This window comes from Nansenia antarctica (assembly GCF_963989245.1).
Source record: "Nansenia antarctica genome assembly, chromosome: 12".
NCBI classification, from domain to species: Eukaryota; Metazoa; Chordata; class Actinopteri; order Argentiniformes; family Microstomatidae; genus Nansenia; species Nansenia antarctica.
In genome coordinates this window covers 16,816,617-16,831,919 of record NC_137682.1, presented here as the reverse complement: position 1 = coordinate 16,831,919, position 15,303 = coordinate 16,816,617, and the positions used below count along the sequence as shown (strand labels likewise).

Here is a 15,303-nt window from a genome sequence, read left to right as displayed (position 1 = left end):
CGGGAGAAAGAAGAGAAGATACTACTTTGTTGTAAAAGTTCACCTGAGGAAAACAAAGGGTTACTATGTTATCATTGTTATCATATATATTATATATCATAAATCTAGATATACTTGCAGTGTGCGTGCGTGCGTGCGTGCATGTACATCCTTTCATTTGTTACAACCCCGGCTCAAAGGAACCAAGCAACATAAAGGACACAACACAACCAAGGTTTAAATGTAAAAGTCACTTGGTTTTTATTACCTCAACATAAGGAACTAAAGGGGAAATGGTGGTTGGGGAAGACACCATGATGATGTCACCGGTGATGTCACAGAGACGTCACAGAGTGGTAATTGGATCCATCATCGGAGGAGCTGCTGTGGTCGTTGCCATAGCGACCGCGCCTCGCCGGGCCGGACACAAAGTCCTCTACAGCCGCCAGCCTGGTCTCCATGGAGATGAGCCTGCTGAGGATCTCTGCCTGCACCTCCAGACCCTGGCGGACCATGGAGGGCATGGGGGAGGGGCGACGCTGGGGGAGGGGGGGGGGGGGGGGGGCGGGGGGTCAGAGGTCAATTGGACGTCTGGGTTTTTTTCGTTCTGAATGTCGTCACTGAATTGTTACTGCTGGGTCTTACCTCTCTCTCTCTCTCCCTCCTTCTCTCTCTCCATCCCTACCTCCTCTCTCTCTCCATCCCTCCCTCCTCTCTCTCTCTCCATCCCTCCCTCCTCTCTCTCTCTCTCCCTATCTATCTCCCTCTCTCTCTCTCCCTCCCTCTCTCCCTCCTCCCTCCCTCCTCTGTCTCGCTCTCCCTCCTCCTCTCCTCCCTCCTCTCCTCTCCTCCATCAGTTACCTGCTTGGGTTCATCCCCTCTACGGCTGCTGTTGGTTATGAAGCGGACCAGGCAGAACCCGACCAGGCAGAACCCGACCAGGACCCAGAGCAGACAGGACCAGTCCTGGACCAGCCAGGAGGAGGCCTCACTCCAGACCCCCTGGGCGGCCACACCCCCCCACGCCTGGGGGGGCATCTCCAGACCCACCTGGGACCAGGAGGAGGCTTCACTCCGGACCCCCTGGGCGGCGAGACCCCCCCACGCCTGGGGAAGCATCTCCATACCCGCCTGGGACCAGGAGGGAGAGCCAGACAACCTCTCACGGATCATCTCTGAACTCTCTTTATTTCTCTCTATTTATCTTTCCTTGGGTATTTAGTCTTTCTGTCTCTCTCTTTTTCTCTGGGTAGGCTTTCTCTGTCTCTCTCTCTCTTTCTCTGGGTAATCTCTCTTTCTGTATGACCTGTTCTCTCTCTATCTCTCTCTGTCTGTCTCTCTCTGTGTCTGGCTGACCAGCTAATGAACAGTTTCAGCTCTAACACGGGGTTCCAAGGTTCTGAGTGGAATTAGAACTCCACACATGGAATTCTGTGTCTTTGTTTGTCACTTGGAATCTTCCTCTTCCTATTGTGATGTCAGATGATTGTGTAGCCCAGGCTTACAAACAACACTCCTCTGCTATATCATATAAGATATTCATTCCTTTAAAAACACTCCTTTTATTATTTTGAGGCTGAGAAAACATACATTTAATGGTGTAACTCATGTTAAAATAGTTATTAAAATGTGGCTATAATTCATTTTGCATCCCCCCTTAAAAGCTATTTACATAATTTACCTAATACTTTTTTCCTGTTTCATTCCACTTTATTCCACATAAGTTTATTTACTATAATTCTTAGATATTTTTTTTCTGGATTGTTTAAGTTAATACCAACGTCTGGTGCAAATTTCACTTGAATAGGCTCATTGGAAATACATTTACTGGACAAAATGTTGATGTGCTCAATACTTATTTCCCCCACTGTAGCCTATATGATGTAAATAGGCAAACAAGGAACTGTATCATACGATTATGTCCAAAGATATCTGCTTATAATGGCTAACATGGAAGTTCATCAACTGTCAAAATGTGTATTTCCGGAACCGGAAAAGTGGGGAAATCTGGTAGGGTGGGAAGATCCGGTACCTACACCGGACAACCCAGTGCAGTGATGCAGAGATAGAGTATCGTATCATATTAGTCTCTAAACTGGAGCGGCCAGTTTTATGTGACATTAGTGACGCACGGCCCGGAATAGTTGTGCAGCGACACGGAAACGATTCGTGTGTTTTTTTTACATTGAAGGAATTCAAAGACGTTCGCACTGAGGAACGAAAAGAAGTGTATTGGTCGAGGGGTTGCACACTGTAAAACATGGTACTACAAGTCTGTTCGGCAGGTAGGCGACACTGCTTAGGGCGACATGTAGTTTGTCATCTGAGCGACGGTATCATGTTATGTTATTCTGTGGTCACCTGATAATGTTATGGCGCGCGTTTTGCTCCAGAAAGTGGGCATTCAAGTCTTGATATTCGCAAATGTGTTTCCCTCAAACTGTACCACGACAAGGTGACAACATAGGGTCAAATGATAGCTTAGGCTTCTATTTTAATCAACTCTGTATCAATTGACGGTGGTGACATTGTATCCGTGGCTCGCATCAGGGGAGGTCTTTCGGTCGACTAGTGCGCTGGGACACGAGTACACACGCAGGTTACCTGGTTTGTTCAGCGCATGCCATCACAGATATTCAATACATTCAATTGATGTTACCTCATCATCTAGTGATCTACCACAAGTTCGTGGTTATAGTTATTAGGGTAAAAGGTTTATGAACAACCCAGACCCCCAGACAGTCCTTACGGAATCCTGTTGCCTTACGACTCCCCCTGTCTCCCAGGCGACTCTCCTACAGAGAGTAGTCTGAACACAGATGGGTGAAGTGCAGAGTGAGTCTGGTACTATTCTGATGTATTATACCAATCCAGTTTGGCACACTATCATCATCAGTCGAAACACACAAAGGATTGTCTAGCTGTTTGTGTTGCCGTTGGGTGTGTTGCGTCCCCTTCGATAGTTGGTAGAGCGGAGGACTGTAGTGGAAACATGGAAATCCTTAGGTCGCTGGTTCAAATCCGGCTCGAAGGAGGGAATTTTTTCTCACCTGATTTGTATAATCATACGATGTAACACACACATGAGCAGAATCTGTTATGTCATGAAAGCAATTTCAATGGAAAAGAAGCTTCGATTTCTTTTCCATCCTTTTCTCCCGTTTCCTCTCTTTTTTCAACCTTTTCTTCTTCCCCCTTCTTCCCCTGGTGGTGGCAGCGGTCTGTAGGCGAGACAACCCACTCACTGTCCCGAATGGCCCTGTGCTTCTTGGTCGCCATCTGAGGCCAAGAGGAAGAATGTCAATCTATCAGTCTGTCATGGGACTAGTAGCAATATTTTAAAATCAATGAAATTTGTCTACCTGTCATCAATCATAAATCTTTCACCATACACTTCATTTGTCAGTAAAAAATGGTCATGATGAAAAATGAAAAATTGTCAAATGTATCTAGAAAGGATCACTCCCTGCACTTAACGGTATAATGAAACAGCCAACAGTTATCAACATTTCACCAGCAAACAGGTGACAAGTACATATTTCAGCAGAGGAGATCTTATGGCCAAAATACACATCCAATGTTATCCAGCGGAGACCTGTGTTGCGTTGTTTGTGTTGCCGTTGGGTGTACGTACTCTCTTCAAGTGGAATCGTGAGTCAGTGGATCAGAGTAGTGTTTCTCTTATACACACACACACACACTAACAATAACACAACACCTCTCTGGTCATCTGTAGGAGAGTGACTACATGCCTTGCTGCCAGTGATTGGCAGACAGGGTGCCCGTCATGAAGAGGAGAGCCAATAAGGGGCTGGAGCAGGAGGAGTCGCTGTGCTGCTGTGAGTATCTGGACCGGCATGGTGGTCGGAGCCATTTGGCAGCGTGCTGCTGTGACTGTGAGGACCTGGACGACGCCTGCGACAGGTGAGGGACTCCAGATATAGACAATAACAATTGTAGATGCTATGCTACCACCGTAGTTAGCAGGCCATCGTTATTGAAGACATGCACAGTGACCAAGAGATAGGCCTGGTCTAAACCAACACAACCGAGGCAGTAATTGTGAAGACTCCTTTTCTAGTTTTCCTTCTCTCAGATCGGAAATGAATCACTGAAGTGTTCAGGGTTTGTTTCTGAGTGTCAGTGTGGGCATAGCCATGTGTTCTAAGGTTAAATCTCTGCTGTTCTCCCTTAGATGGCTTAAGAGGGAGCCTCAGAAGCCTGACTCGCTGTCCCGGCTGACGACCACGGTAAACGACCGGCTCCGCGTGCCCTGGCTGTGGGGAGGTGCCCGGCGACTAGACCTGTCCGTCGTCCCGCCCCTGGTGCTACTTCCTGTCCTCTTGCACCTAGCAGCCCTTCACTACTTGCTGGGCTTGGTGGTTCTGATTGCCCTGCCGGTCCTGGTCCTGTGGTACTACTACACCACCCATCGCAAGAAGGGACAGACCCTCTTCTTCCTCAGCCTGGCCCTCTTCTCTCTGGCCTACATGTACTACCTGTTCCTCACAGAGGTGTTCCTCCGGGGGGACGTAGGCCTGGCCCAGCTGGGGGCGGTGACTCTGGGGATGGCCCTCACAGTGGCCGCCCTCACACACACCAAGAGAGAGCCCGGTTACATCCGTCCAAACCCCGCTCACGTTCACAGCTCAGTGACCTATCACGGCCCTCCCCTGGACAGAGAGCCCGCCCACCCCAACAGTGTCAGCGAGGCCAGGCAGGAAGTGGTGATAGCCAATCGGGCGGGTTTGTCTGAGCGAACGGGGATGGACCAGAACGACAGCGGGAGGAAGAACTGGTGTTCTGTCTGCAGTGTGGCACGGCCCCCCAGGGCAGGACACTGTCGGATCTGTGGAGCCTGCGTCATGCGGCTTGACCACCACTGTGTCTGGTGGGTCCTATTAAAGCACCTGTGTCTGACTGGGAGGGTCTCCATCATTCATTACCTCATGTCTATGATACTTTGATACATAGACAATGTTATGAAGTCTACTGTATGCAATGTCAACGGCCTGGTCTCTCTCATCACCCATTTGTGACACGGTCTAGTGAAAAGGTCCGCATGCCAGCAATTCTCAAGTCGTGCAAATTACCAAAATAAGAAAATGTGTTTTCCGTTTTTTTTCATATTACGAAAGTTTAAGTGTTGAAGACTATATATCAATATAACAAACAACAGTTTTAGGATCACTAAATACTTATAATTTGTGAGTTGCATTCACTGTATCGTCTGCCATCCTGCTTCGTGGCTACTGGGTTAGTGATGCATGGCTTGTAAACAAACATACATTTTATGACGTGTTCAAAAGCATTGACTGTGTGATCATCAGATCATCAATTATGTGTTTTTAGAATGTTGATGTTCTATCAGCATGTTGTGATGTGCTAAACATGCAGTTAGATGTTCATAGCGATGTTCTTTCTTAGCTGCTACCTAGCTAACAACGCGATGGTAGCAAACACGTCTGTTTTGATTCAGAGTGATCTTCTCCGGTAATTGGTTTGAGGTGTACCAACATTCCAAAAATTCTAATATATCTTCTTAAACTATTTTCAGATTTCAATGTATGACACATTATTTGAAAGCTTACCATACACTTTCATAATCTGTAAAAAAACAGAAAAATGACCTTGCCTTACTTGGGGACTTTTTCACCAGACCCTGTCACATTTGTCTGTGCTCAAACACTTCTCTATGGTATCAAGCATAGATTCAGAAAACAACTGATTGGGTATCATTTTGGATGTGGAGAACACTGTCTTCTCTGGACCGGTTTGTTTATGTGACAATGTATACGTATATGGTGTGTAGTTATTCTCTACGTTGTATATTCACATACTGTAGTAATCAATCAGTTGCTATTATCCAGTTAGACTTACAGTAGTTGTGTGGTGTAATGCTGGGTTCTCAGTACAGTGTTGTTTGTCTGTGTACGTGTGTGTGTGTGTGTGTGTGTGTGTGTATGTGTGTCATGTCCGTTACTGCTGAGGCAGGATAAACAGCTGTGTGGGGCAGGCCAATCATCGCAGCTTCCTGTTGACGCTTCTCCTCTTCGTGTTGACCTCTCTGTACGGGACCAGTCTGGTGCTGCAGAGTGTGTGTCCCCGACAGCACCTCCTCACCGCCCTGCTCTACTGCCCTGGGGTCTATGACCAGTACAGGTAACACACACACACACACACAAAAGACACATACGTAGCACACATGCTCACAAACATACTTAGCACAGACACACACACGGTGTCTGTGTCTCTCTTGACCTCTCAGCAGTCTAAAGTGTGTGTTGTGTGTGTTTCCCAGCTCTGCACTGTGCTTCACCTGTGCCTGGTACAGCAGCATGGTGACGGGTGGGATCCTCCACCTGCTGCTGCTGCAGATCATCAACATCAGCTACAACGTGACTGAGCGGGAGGCACGCCTGGCTTGCCGGGAAAAGACTGGCCGCAGTCACCTCTGGGGCCTTGTTATCGACACCGGTGTCTATTCCTGCAGTCTCCGTGGCAACTGGGCTGAGTTCTTGACCATGGGACAGGGCCTGCAACCACCTTTCTTCAAACCGACTGACTTGGTGTAGCTTTGTTTATCACACTCCTGTTAAGTGTGACTGTTTCAACAACTGCTGTTCTGCCTTTTACCACTTGGTGGCAGCATATCTCCACTCACCTCAGACCATTCAGACGATTCCACCTTCTACCATTTCCTGTAAGAAAAGCTGTTAACTCTGAGTCTTAATACCTTCAGCAAACTGTTGTTACGTTGTCAGTGCCATCTTACCATCTCTACCTCCTCTTACCATCTCTATTTCTCCAGTTGACCTTCCTTCCACCGCTACCTCGCTCCATCCTACACCTTTCATGCATCACTATCTCTTGTCAGGATTCCTCCAACAGTCTCCCTATTCCTCCTCACTTCTAGTGCCTTGCTGGGAGACAGCGAACCATGTGACAAAAATCTCCAGCCGTTCCTTTCAAAACTGATTAATGCTTCTAACCGTACAAAGGAGCAGCTGTTGTCAATAGAAGTTGTGTTTAATGTATAAAGCTTGTTTGCTTTGGTAGGAAATCGACTATAGATATTGATCTCTGTAGAAGTGTGCTGCCCAGGATTATTAGTGTTTCACAGTGTGTTTCATGTGTTAGTGTTTCACAGTGTGTTTCATGTGTTAGTGTTGCTGCATTAAACATTAACAGAATAAAACATCAAGACCACAGAGACTGAAAGACAACAACACAAAGCATACAACTATGTGATGGTGTTCAAACGAATAACATCATGTTTTACTGTTTGAAGCTCCATCAAACTCCTGAATCACACTACGGCTTCAAGAGTCGACATACATTAAAGTCAAGAAAATACGAACATACTAGCAGAATTGGACTGATTTCATATGCTACAAGACAAGTAACATTCACATCTGCATCACAAAATTATTATGTTCAGATTAAAGAACATGTCACGTTGCTGAACATCTCGTGCTTGGTTACAGCAGGCATCGTGTATGTGTGTGTGTGTTCTTTGTTATCATGTATGTAGTTGAGGTGTTTGTGCGTGTATGTGGGGGTGTATGCGTGTGTGTTTGCGTGCGCAGGTGGATCCATTGTTCACAGTGGAGGCCGTCCCCAGAGACTGTCCAGGGGTGAGGAGCGGAAGTCAGGTAGGACCTCGGCCACCCTGCGTCTGAGCTTCTCCCGCCGTGCCTCCCTCGCTCTCTCCTCACGCAGTAGCCGTGGAAACTTCCGCCAGGCCAGGAAACAGCCACGCAGCACTCGTCTATGCCAGAGAAAGACAGAGACAGATGACACCTGTACCTCATAGTACAGTAATTGGTACCCTAAGAGGACTTAGTCTGTGGAGAGTAGAGTCTGAGCTCCATGGGAGGGGAGGCAGGTAGGTACAGAGACAGATGACACCTGTACCTCATAGTACAGTAATTGGTACCCTAAGAGGACTTAGTCTGTGAAGAGTAGAGTCTGAGCTCCAGGGGAGGGGAGGCAGGTAGGTAGAGAGACAGAGACAGATGACACCTGTACCTCATAGTACAGTAATTGTTTGATTTCAAATTCAAACTGTTGGGAGTACAGAGCTAAAAGAAGGCAAAACAATTTCCTCTTCCCAGTACTTATGGAGGGCGCTGTAGGTCTGCAGATGAGCACAGGTAAACAACCTCACACCTGTCACTGTGTTCCTGAGCCTTCTGCTGGCAGTCCCACGCCACCATCCTCTCCTGGGTCACATACTCCAGCAGCGCTAGCAGAGCCCTCCTCAGAGTGTGTTTGTGACAGAAGCGCATAGCCCGCTCCTCCAGAACCCCACACTGGTCCTTCAACTGGGAGGAACACAGAACACAAGATTAACTGATTGTCCATCTCAGTGTCATTGCCTTCACATTCCAATACCAATATTCAAGTGTGTTTGTGTTAGAAACCAACAAAGGACATGAGTTTGTATATTTCACAGAGAATGTAAGGGTGGCGCTGCACCATGCTGTGAACATGGGGTGCTGTCATGCCAAATAGTGTCCGGCTCCCAGAGTGTTCCAGGGTTTCGAAGGACTGTCAGCACTGAAAACAGTAGTTGAGGAAACACGTTCTTCTGAAGTGAGTTAGAGGAATGTAAATTGTGACAGGGTGTAAAGTATAAAAGTCTTAGGTCTTTGATTGCAACTATTTTTGTTCAGTGTACTTTTACAGACTTTTGTCTTAGTTGGGGGCCTTAGGGCTATATGAGCCTATGTTTGTGCAAATTTGTGCAAAAGCACCAAATTTTGCCCAGATGTAGCTCAGAGTATGCTCTAATGATTTAGCCAGAGGAAAAAGGTTTTGGCTTTTGAACCAAATGAACTTTTGAACCAAATGAACTAGAAATGCAAGCCTTAATCTTAAGAAGAAAGTTAAGAAAAAACTAAAGAAAAGATAAGAATTTCTTCATGAATACCAAATCTTCTTACATTTTGTCTTAAGAACAAATTTTGTTCTTAAGAACGCTTTGTGAATCCGGGCCCTGGTGGCCCTACGCTCAACAAGCGTAACATTTTATGTTTTTTGACTATTAGAAACACACTGGATTGATTGATTGAAAACCTTTATTGTCCCCAATGGGGAAATTTTGTTGTCAAACAGCTCAGTTAGGGCAGAAAACATTCAGTACAGAAAACAGAAAAACATTCAATAAAAAACATAAAACAGTGCAGGCTCAATAAGTAAAAAGTTCCAAAAGTTCCATCTCCAGGTCTCCCCCACCCTGCAGGGCCTGGTTGTAGAGTCGGAGTGCAGCTGGAATAAAGGACTGTCCAAATCTTTTTGTACTTTGACGGGGGAGAACAAATCTGTGGCTGAACTTGCTCCTCATCCCTGCCAGCTCGCAGTACATCGGGTGGGAGGGATTGGCCAGCATGGCCGCCAGTTTTTTCCCCATCCTCTGTTCTGCCACCACCTCTAGGCTGTCCAGCCCGGTCCCCACCACAGAGCTGGCCTTCTTCACCAGTTTGTTTAGCTTCGCAGCATCCCTGGCACAGATGTTTCCACCCCAGCAGGCCACGGCGAAGAACAGAACGCTGGCAACCACCGACTGGTAAAACATTTGCAGCAGCTTGTTGCAGACACCGAAAGACCTCAGCCTCCTCAGGAAAAACAGTCTGCTCTGCCCTTTCCTGAGAAGAGCCTCGGTGTTGTCAGGGAATGGAATGCTTATGGAAGCTGGAATGCTTATGTTTATGATTGGGTGTGTCTGGACCCCTAGTTTGCATATTTCCAAGATGGTAACTACCCGAAAGTGAGTTTATCTGTGAAAGAACAATATCCTGATATGCTCCAAATATCACAATGTGCACCACTTACTCTTTTCCAGCTGCACAGGCTCCTCCGCAGCAGCAAGTGTTGATTCAACCGGTCAGCGGAGGACTGTTTCTGAGCCAGGGACTGTGCTGCTACCTGCTGCCAGGACAGCATGCACTGTCTCAGGAGAGATTGTCTGTGATGATCCCCAGCCAGCTGGAAGGGGTTGAAAAAGATATTGCATATGCCACATTCTATACACATCCAAATCTACTGCCAGGTGCCAGGTGTAAAACACCCTCTCACCTCCCTCTCTCCCTCAATCTCTCCTCCTGTCTCCCTCGTTGTCCCTCTATCCCTCTCCCTGCCAGTTCTGCTTGTCTTTCTACTGTCACAGACAGGTGGTCAAAGTATCAATACTGTAAACATCATTAATGCACCAAGCTGTGTGTGTGTGTGTGTGTGTCCTGGGATACATGAGTGTGTGTGTCATTTTACCATTAAACTCAGTGTGGAAATGTTGGTGCCTCAACAAGCGATCGTCCAACAGCTGCTGTGTATTTTTGTGTGTGGGGAAATAGTTTGCTTTGTATATTGTACGTATAGGTATACTATATCTGTTTGCTGTCCTTAGATTTATATTTAGTAATCTAAAAATGTCTTAGACCCCTATACTTTCTTTCATTTATTTTTTGGTTTCTTTTTATTTTACTACTCGATCTTTTCAGTTTGTAAAGCGTCTTTGAGTGTCTAGAAAAGCGCTATATAAGTCTAATGGATTATTATTATTATTATTATTATTATGATTGGTCGGGTGCCAGGGCAGGTGATTACCTGTGTGTTGGCTTGGCTGAGGATGAGGAGGCGTTTCCATGGCAGCAGGCCACGCCGTAGTAACAGGGTTCTGTGGTAATGCAGCTCGGCCTGGGCCTTGAGCTGCTGCTCCTGCTCTAACCGCCGCTGCCTCTCTTGCTCCCTCTGAACACACACAGAGAGACATGCACACACACACACACACACACAATCAGTTACCTGCTAGGGGCCAATTATACCAACTGTTTAACAAGCATGCACACACACACATGCAAGCAGAAACGCATGCACACAAACACACACAGAGGTGATGCAATGGACCATTCCAGAACTGTACGCTTGTGACAACTTTCAGTAGTGGTAAACTTGTAGACAAGAGTGCAGTTCTGGAGTGGGCCATTGCATCATCTTCACAGGAGCTGATTTCTCCCTGATGTAGTGTAGTCTGACTCATGTCTCTGTGTGCTCTCAAACTACTATATGAAGTGTTCTTCACCTCTCTGTCCTGTCGCCTCTCCTCTCTTCTCCTTTCTGCTGCTCGACGTTTCTCCTCCTCCTCTTCCCTCTGTTTCTCCTCCTCGGCTGCCTTCATCTGAGCCTGAAAGAAAGAGAATTTTCATCATCTCACAGCTTCCCACTTCTCCAGACAATGTTCAGTGGACTACCACACACACACACACACACCCCTAAAGACAAAATACCCACCTGTCAACGAAACGTATTTGTCCCCAAAAACCTCCAGATACACAACTTAATAGACTTTTATGAAATGGATCTGCATTATTCTGTGGAAACGATAAGGCAATCCCACATCCCCCACTGGATTGGCACGCCATCTCATACCAGTATCTCCTTCTCCTTCTTTCTCTTAATCTCTTCCACCTCCCTCCTGCGCTCGGCGCGCTGATGAGCACGCTCCTCCATGGCTGGAGGAGAAAGTGAACGAGAGAGGGAGAGAGGGAGAGAGAATCACAATTAGAATCAGAATTGCTTTTATTACATCAATGTATGGATACAAAGAGTACAATTCTTGGGTTCAGGTTCAACTAGACATTGGCATTGCAGCAGAAATACAAAATCAATAATAGAATAAGCTGGATATAAACAACAATCAACACTAGCTGTATATACAATAGCGTCAGAGCGTCAATAATAGAATAGATGATAGCAGCAGAATGCAAATCAGCATATCAACATTCTTAATGTAAACAACATTAAAAGTTCAGATTCAAGTATCAGGTGGTGCAAAAATGCTGTGCAGGTTTCAGTGTGATGTAACACTGTCATACAGTGTGCAATATGGTGCAAAAGTGGAGCAGTCTAGAATTCAGGTAGGTAGTGACCAAGTAGTCAGTTAGACATAATATGTATTATTAATGCAGTGGGCAGAGAGAGAGAGAGAGAGAGAGAGAGAGAGAGAGAGAGGAAGAGATAAAAAGAGAGGAAAAAAGATGGGAGTTAGAGTGTGTGTGTGTGTGTGTGTCAGTGGGCCCTCTCTACCTCTCAAATCCCACTCTCCCAATTCTTCCCACATAATTGAAACTTCAGCCAGACCTGGTGTAACAGACAGTACAACTTTTCTCTCTTACTATTCCTCTGCCCTCGCTATGGCTCTATACCTCCGGCTCAGGGCTATAAAATGAATGTTTTCCTCCTTTTCTATGGTTCTATGAAGTATTGTGTAACCAACCTGTGTGTGTGTATCTGTGTGTGTTCCTCAGCTCCAGTCTGAGAGGGGGAATGTGCTTACTGACCCATGATGTTGGGATGAGGACAGGGACGACGGGCTACTGGTTTTCTAGAGGCCGAGCAGCGACCACTGTTTCCTCCTGGGACACTTGGAGCTCTGGAACAGAAAAACATCACCCCAGAGACTAGGAACACATGTCAAGAAATATTCACTCTCTATCTATTCAAACGTCCCCCAACTGACCCATCCAGGAACCGAGAGGAAATCTGCACCACACTGAAGATCAGCCAGGACATCACTTTTCAATCCATAAATCACTATTAGAGAAGCTGTAATATCTGATGCGGTAAGTATACTTATATATGCAAGAACAGAGAACTATGACCATAGTGAATCAACCAGCAGTGTGAGCTGCATTCTAAAGGGTATTCAGCGGTGATGAGTCCCCCATCTCAATTAGGTCAGTCATTGCAGCTAATTATTTCTGCACATACCGGTAATTCAATTAAACACTCCTTCGTCTTGAACATTTGCTAGTATAACCACAACAGCTTTCCAAATCCAAGCAAACACTAGTCTTTGGAGTTTTAGATTTCAGGGTTCTTCCCAGGAGTTTTGGACACCCACTGGATTGCATTATCAAAACCCAGCTCCGGGTTTATTCATGTCAAAATGCGCAAAAGATACTGCTGAAACGCTGAATTCACTGAGGAACATCGTAACGCTTTCACTTTTGCTTAATTCCTTTTTAACAACGATGTCGTCGGCGATCAAAGATAGTGACTTTATCATTACAAAAATACTATATAGTATTGCCTTGAAATGTTTACATAGTGGCGTCACCAAGTTCACAGCGTGAACTCTTCCATTCTTTGGGGACACTTAAAACTCCTCACTTCAGTTGTCACGGTAACATGACGCTTACCGATGTTCCTGGGGGTCGGGGGTCGGGCTTTTCATCCCAGGGGCTGCTGGGACAGGGGACTGAGGAGTGAGCTGTGCTGCTCTATGGGCCCCCGGCTTCAGGCCCATCATGCTCTGCTCCTCCAGCAGCCGTGCGATCTCCTCCTGCTGCTCGCCGAGGAGCCTCCTCTGCTCTGAGATGGTCTGCTGCTGGGTGGCGTGCCTGTGCTCAAACCTGCCGCCCCGCGACACCACACTCCTCGCCCCGCCGCTGTCCCCGTCGCCTCTCTGCCTCTCCCGCTGGAGCTCAGCTGCACTCGGTGCCACATGGCGTCGTGTCACCTGCCAGGCGAGGGTGGGCGGAGCCACAGTCCCCAGCTGTCCGTCACCCTGAGAGGCAGGGGAGTGGTCGGCAACTGATGGACGTGACCCCTGGTAGCCTTTCTGAAGAAACAGGAAGTGTACGGGGAAGATGATGTGTTATATGCTCAAGGTAGAAGTTGCCCTTCTAGGATCAGCTTAGTATCTCCAGAGCTCACCTTTGAGGCTCCGCTTCATCTGACTTCAAAGGAGCGTGTCCCTCTTGCCAATCAAAAGCAGGCGCCCAGAGCCATGTTGTACTTTGATGACCTCACTGCTGTCTCTCACTTCTTACATTTATTTTTATTTTTTTAGCATTTAGCAGACACCTTATTCCAAAGCGACTTACAATCACTATATTTGACTAAGTACCGTACGTGAATCATCTATCCGCTAGTCATAGCAGGAAAAAGTCATCTATGCTCAGGCCAGCGGCCATTGGCAGTCGTCGTGTTAGAATACTTTTTTTTTTGTTACACAGGAGAAACAGTGTATGGGGGTGGTAGATGTCTCAGGAGACACAGTGCAGTCGGGTAGTAGATGTAGATGTCTCAGGAGACACAGTGCAGGGGGGTAGTAGATGTCTCAGGAGACACAGTGCAGGGGGGTAGTAGATGTCTCAGGAGACACAGTACAGAGTACAGTACAACAGTACAGAACCACTTCTGTTCCCTTTCTTCTCCCTCAAGCTCTCATTAACTACTTACTCTTGCTCTCTCTCTCTTTATTTCCTCTTCTCTTTCTCTCTCTCTCCCCCCCTATCCTCCGTATATTTATCACTCTCCACCCTGGTCTCTCTCCCTCTCTGAGGGGAAAACACATTTTGCAGGGTTCTGAATATTTCATCTGGGAAAGTTTCTCTCCTTGGATAGTAAACTCAGAGAAAAGTACAGGACTCGTAATGCGAGGAGAGGTACTGGGATAGACAGCTAGAATTACTCAGTACCAACGCCACCAGACTAACGAATGACTTCCACCAAATTAATACAGAAGCCCGTTTAATGGCTTGCAGATAAAAAATGTTTTATCAATGAAGGTATGTGAAATGTTTAATTAATGTATGGTGATTGGTACACAACCTTTGGGCTTCTGTGTATACATTCTAATGTGCTCAATAACTTGTATCCACTGAGCTGACTTGAGTTGACTGGGTGTCTGTGTGTGTAATTATTATTTGTACTATCTGTACATCTTTGTCAATATTTGTGTTTTTGTTCACCTGTCTAAGTGGGAGGGATCATCAAGTTTCACTCACCAGCTCAGTGATCTCTGGTTGGTCAGATGTCTCAGGCTGAGCTGTGATTGGCTCATGAGCCGGTGGCTCTGCCGTATTGAGTTTCCCGGTTGCCGCAGCGTTGATTAGGGCGGCCATCTTACGGCGAGTCTCCTCCTGCTGGGCCCGAAGCTCCCGCTGGTCTCTCTCCATTCGACACCACAGCTGCCAATCATTCAAGCATCGCCTCAGTAACCGCCTCCGGTCACTCTCCATCGCCACCTGGGAGTGTCTGGAGGGATTACAACAACAACAACAACAACAACAACAACAATTAGCCTTCAGATACAACCGCTGTGACTCACCTTGGAGACCAGAATATATGTGCCTCTGAAAGGCTATTGACAGAGACAATACTCTAAAGATTCAGCTTCAATTGAATTCATTTTTAGATCATCACTCCATTGTCAGCGTTACTGTCAGGGTTTACATCAATAAAGTCATATCAATGGCGTTATCAGTGAAACTCTTGAAACGGATTGGCAATCTGTTTCGTTGTGGTGAAGCCAGT

At 46.6% G+C, this 15,303-nt stretch overlaps 2 protein-coding genes across 2 annotated transcripts in view; one reads left to right on the top strand and one right to left on the bottom strand.

The window, feature by feature from the left end:
• Nucleotides 1-2,145: 2,145 nt before the first annotated feature.
• zdhhc23b (zDHHC palmitoyltransferase 23b) lies at nt 2,146-7,236 on the top strand. The gene is made up of 5 exons (XM_080543287.1): nt 2,146-2,264; nt 3,716-3,903; nt 4,175-4,870; nt 5,974-6,141; nt 6,281-7,236. Exons 2-5 carry the CDS (start codon nt 3,767-3,769, stop codon nt 6,552-6,554), a joined length of 1,275 nt encoding a protein of 424 aa, XP_080399413.1. The 5' UTR covers nt 2,146-2,264; nt 3,716-3,766; the 3' UTR covers nt 6,555-7,236.
• A 345-nt stretch (nt 7,237-7,581) lies between these two features.
• ccdc191 (coiled-coil domain containing 191) overlaps nt 7,582-15,303 on the bottom strand; it is a gene marked incomplete at both ends in the record, with an annotated part of 11,411 nt that continues 3,689 nt past the window's right edge. The window contains 9 exons of the mRNA XM_080543588.1: nt 7,582-7,750; nt 8,152-8,306; nt 9,817-9,969; nt 10,588-10,731; nt 11,063-11,164; nt 11,410-11,492; nt 12,321-12,412; nt 13,182-13,603; nt 14,775-15,024. Of these exons, the coding sequence (XP_080399714.1) occupies nt 7,582-7,750; nt 8,152-8,306; nt 9,817-9,969; nt 10,588-10,731; nt 11,063-11,164; nt 11,410-11,492; nt 12,321-12,412; nt 13,182-13,603; nt 14,775-15,024 (1,570 nt within the window). The remainder of the gene's footprint in view (nt 7,751-8,151; nt 8,307-9,816; nt 9,970-10,587; nt 10,732-11,062; nt 11,165-11,409; nt 11,493-12,320; nt 12,413-13,181; nt 13,604-14,774; nt 15,025-15,303) is intronic.